Consider the following 4,878-nt stretch of genomic DNA (forward strand, 5'->3'; position numbering starts at 1 on the left):
AAACGATATAAACGTAAAAAAGGTTTTACGGGCCGCCTTATATTTTTAATGACGCAATAAAGTCTTGCTCTTGGCTCGTTTTACCGACTCGAAACGACAAAACCGATTTTCAATCTCGCGTAGCACCACGCTACACGGGGCTAGGTGGTAGCTTATTGAATCGATCCAAGTATACTTCTATATTATACTAGATGATGCCCGCGACTTCGTCCGCGTGGATTTAGGTTTTTAAAAATCCCGTGGGAATTCTTTGATTTTCCGGGATAAAAAGTAGCCTATAGCCTTCCCTGGGATTCAAGCTATCACTGTACCAAATTTCCAAATCGGTTGAACGGATGGGCCGTGAAAAGCTAGTAGACAGACAGACAGACACACTTTCGCATTGATATATGAGTATGGATAAGTAATCATTACCCATATCATGAATGCGAAAGTGTGTTTGTTTGTTGGTTTTTGGTTTGTGGGTTTGTCCTTCAATCACGTTACAACGGAGCAACGGATAGATGTGATTTTTTGCATGGGTATAGTTAAAGACCTGGAGAGTGGCATAGGCTACTTTTCCCGGAAAAGCAAAGAGTTCCCATAGGATTTTTAAAAACTTAAATCTACTTGGACGAAGTCGCGATCATCAGCTAGTCTTCTATATATCTAATATATAAAAGGAAAAGCTGACTAATTGACTTATGATTTATTACTTATGATACATAATATATGCACTGTAATTTTTTTAGGTAAGTATATAGAATCTAGAAAACAATTCGTATAATCTGTTGCCCTGTTATAGAATAGCATAGAATAGAATACAACAGAAATATTATTTATGCAAATAAACTTTTACAAGTAGCTTTGTATAGTCAAATGCATCTGCCACGTCAGTTGTCAGACATAACAAATAAAAGTTTTGTAAAACTTCGTGCTGAAAATTTCAGCAACATTCCATCCACACTGCAATAAACTACCCGAACAAACATTCAAGTCTAATCCGAACAAACATTATGCTGTAATCTGTACTTTATTGCACGGCTATTGTGTGACGGGGTATGTTTTGTCAAGTCTGCAATGCACGGAGCATTAAAGTTCCCTACGTGCAATTTCGTCCGCGTGGATTCGGGTTTTTAACATTAATCTCAAATTTTTAAATTTTTTTTATCAAAGTTTGAGATTGCCAGACTTTATCAGTGACCACTGACCTGTGGCCCTACCGCGGTTGTTTGACAGCTACAATGTCACGATCGCAATCATCTCTGATTGGTTAATGCTTGCTCACTATTGGCCACAATGCATTGTTGCAACAAGAATCGCACAAATTCAGCCAATCAGAACAATTGAGATTGTAATAATGATTGATGCAGGTTTTAGACAATCGCCCTACAGTTCATTGAAAATGAAAAGTGAAAACAATCAACTTTTATCTATTTTTAATTTTCGAGTAACATAATGTTCATGCATAATTTCTCAATTCGCGTTTACAATAGAAATCTTTAAAATAGATTTTTAATATTTTAAAATAGAAATCTTTCTGAAATAATTGGTGTTTATACTTATTCAGACTATATAGATATAGGTAGATAAATAGAAATACTTTATTGCACACAAAACATAAGATAAACAAGACAAAAAACATAGAAGCTAAAAACAAAATTGTATGCAAAGGCGGCCTTATTGCTCAGAGCAATCTCCACCAGGCAACCTTTAGTGCAAGGAGAAACTAGGTAGGTTAGGAGTATTATGCAGTTCTAAAAAAAGAAATGTTAAGCTTTTCCAAGCTCACAATGGTTGTTTAATAAAGCTCTAAACTCAAAAAGTACCTAATAAACAAACTTTATTCAAGTTTTCAACAATAGACAGAGCTTTTAATAAAACATGATATTATTTTTAACACGCAAACCATTGTTTTTAGGTGTTAGAGTCAGGTGTATAAAGCCTTAAAGGAGATAAAGCCTTAAAATAAATAAAAAGTTTCTCGGCATAAGGTAGTCACGCAAATGCGCGAACGAACATTTATTATTTCAAGAGCTGTATTAGTATGGACATAACTTTGCAAAAACCATATTAATATGGTTTTTGCAAAGTTATGTCAATGAAAAGTCACTAAAAATTACATCGCTTAGATTTTACTTTGACTAGGGAAATGAGGAAACCCCGCTAGAGGAATTAAGCCTCAGGTATAAGTACGCGACAGGTCGAAATGCCAGTCGGGGAGGAAAACATCCTGCACACCCGTACAGCCCCCGCGCTAATCCAGTGCGGGCGAGCGCGGGTGACGTGCGGGTTTGCCGGGCGTCCCCCAGCCTCACACCTTGATTGCCATCTCAACCTGTCGCAGACTATAGGTAACTTGAATTATTTTGCTTTGACTGTGAGAAAAACAAAAGATTATCTATGAAGTAGACTCAATGATACTTATCTCTCGGGTATTCTTCCATTTCCACAGAAAACTCCACAAAGACCTTCTAATCTTTTACTAACACTAGATACCTTTGTGAAACCAAACATACCCGTAAGTATAAGGGTATTTACACACGGGGACATTTTCACATGCCGTTGACACGCTTCAGATGCTATCATGATGCAGTCGCTGCTTCTTAAATTTTGCATTACGTTTGTGAAACCAAACGTACCCGTAAGTATAAGGGCATTTACAAACGGGGACATTTTCACATGCTGTTGAAACGCTTCAGATCCTATCATGATGCAGTCGCTGCTTCTTAAATTTTGCATTACGTTTGTGAAACCAAACGTACCCGTAAGTATAAGGGCATTTACACACGGGGACATTTTCACACGAAGTTGAAACACGTCAAATGCTATAATGATGCAGTCGCTGCTTGTTGACTTTGCAGTAAGTTTGTGAAAATAAACATAAGTATAAGGGCATTTAAACAAGGGGACATTTCCACACGCAGTTGAAATAAGTAAAAACTGTCGTTTGGAAAACTCTCACAACAGTTCATATTATCATATTATTATTTTCAGAGGAATAAAATTGCTTGTGACTACATATTTTATTTCTTTAATTTAATTTAAATTATTATGTATTTGTTCATTATTCAGCTTTAGTAACCGTGTCTCTCATAGCCAAGAGAGAACCACCAGTCAATCGGCGAGACAATTTCATTAAATAGACTTGCCACTCGGGGATTGAAGTCAAAGTTAGCGCAGTAAATCCAATTGGATGAACACATTGGGATTGGCTGACGTAAATACAACTATATTAGTATTAACATTGAGAATTCTATAGTGTCTGTATTAAATGAATGGCACTAACGTATGATTGAATTTGGACGTGTGAAACCAGTTTATAAATAAGATTTAGGTATAAAACTGGATGAAGGTTTTGGGATTGTGATTATTTTTAGTAGGAATAATAAAATGTAGTACCTATGTAGTAATAAGAAAGCGATTTTTTGTATAGCGGTAGTTTATGGCGCTAGAATTCAATATTAAACAGAATAATTTTAAAAATCTTGATTTTTGTTTATTTTTAACATGAACGTCACGCTGTACGTAAGGTGCATAATGACGTCACAATACGTAAGCAAAAACTTTTTTAAATTTTTTATTTAAAAAAAATCCGGGGGAAAATATTTTTTTTGTATATTTTTGTATTTTGTTTGTATGTTAAAAAATTTAGTACGTAGGCATAGTCAGGCCCCAACGTTAGACGTGGCTGCTTAATGCGTTAAAACCACGAAAACTAACACCTGCTGACGCGGCAGAAATTGCTAGCACCGTGCGATAGGACTGGGGACCAACACATCACAACTAGCAATTAGGATAATTTTATGAAATAGTTAGAATATAATATGTATATTATTAGTAATAAAATTAGGTTAAGAAAATGTTCTTTAATCTTTCCTTTCGCAACCCCTGCAGTCGCCCCTTATTTAGAACTAATTGAAAATATATTGTCGTTTTGTTGCCATGTGACACCGATTAATCGCTTTCCGGTGCTTTCCGTACAGCGTGGACGTTAAGATTAATTATTTTAAAAAGTTAATAAAAATCATGATAGTTTATTATTCTCTTTATTATGACCCATAAACTACCACTATACAGAAATCACATCATTTTAGTAATACAGTCCAAGACCCTATTAAAACAAAACTACTTAATACTTGGTCCATACCTCAGAGAGCTTGTAAAGTTGTCTTAGTACGGTCTAAAACACGTAGTAAGCCATACATGTATCTTCCCTAACTCTGATCCGGGGGTTATCCATTTACGATCAAAGATACCCTAAGTACAACAATTAATATTATTCTCAAATGTAGATAATACTACCGATGGTGCCGTGAGGAGTTTAACGCCTCGCTCAGGTGTTTGAGCGTGAGGGGTGCTATTCTCCCCATCTCCTCTTCCGGGCCCGGAAGGTGGACTGACGACTGCCGGGACCGAAACATCCGGCTTTTGCCGGAACCGCCGCCATTTGCAAATTGGTGCTGCGAGGAGGCACGGCGGAATGGACCACGTCATGTATGCGAACAACTTTCTGTACGTGATTTTCAAGTCATAGTATTGTTGTTGTTCGCACTAAGTTTTGTTTTTAACCCACGAGTTTTTGGGTTAAATCTGTAAAAAAAAGAAAACACACTGTGGGTTAGATTACTAGAATTTCATTTGAAAATTTCCAAATAAAAATAAACTTTTTGACTTGAATTAGAATTTTTATCATCATAGACATATATATATACATATATACATAGAAAGATAGAGTAATTTCTGCGGGAAAATATTTCTTATGTTAGAAAATTGAAAAATATTGTCGTTTACGCCCTGTGAGCTCATTAATCACTTTCCGTACAGCGTGACGTTAATAATGAATTATTTAAAATATGAATAAAAAATCATGATTTTTTAATATTATTCTAGGCCATA

The 4,878-nt window shown here is 35.8% G+C and overlaps 1 protein-coding gene across 1 annotated transcript in view; it reads right to left on the minus strand.

Moving 5' to 3' along the window:
* Gycalpha99B (guanylate cyclase 1 soluble subunit alpha 2) overlaps positions 1-4,543 on the minus strand; it is a 75,131-nt gene extending 70,588 nt beyond the window's left edge. Inside the window, exon 1 of the mRNA XM_034980594.2 lies at positions 4,285-4,543. Within this exon, the coding sequence (XP_034836485.2) occupies positions 4,285-4,476 (192 nt within the window). The 5' untranslated portion in view covers positions 4,477-4,543. The remainder of the gene's footprint in view (positions 1-4,284) is intronic.
* Positions 4,544-4,878: the final 335 nt, after the last annotated feature.

The sequence above is a fragment of the Maniola hyperantus genome, chromosome 22 (assembly GCF_902806685.2).
Source record: "Maniola hyperantus chromosome 22, iAphHyp1.2, whole genome shotgun sequence".
Taxonomy (NCBI): domain Eukaryota; kingdom Metazoa; phylum Arthropoda; class Insecta; order Lepidoptera; family Nymphalidae; genus Maniola; species Maniola hyperantus.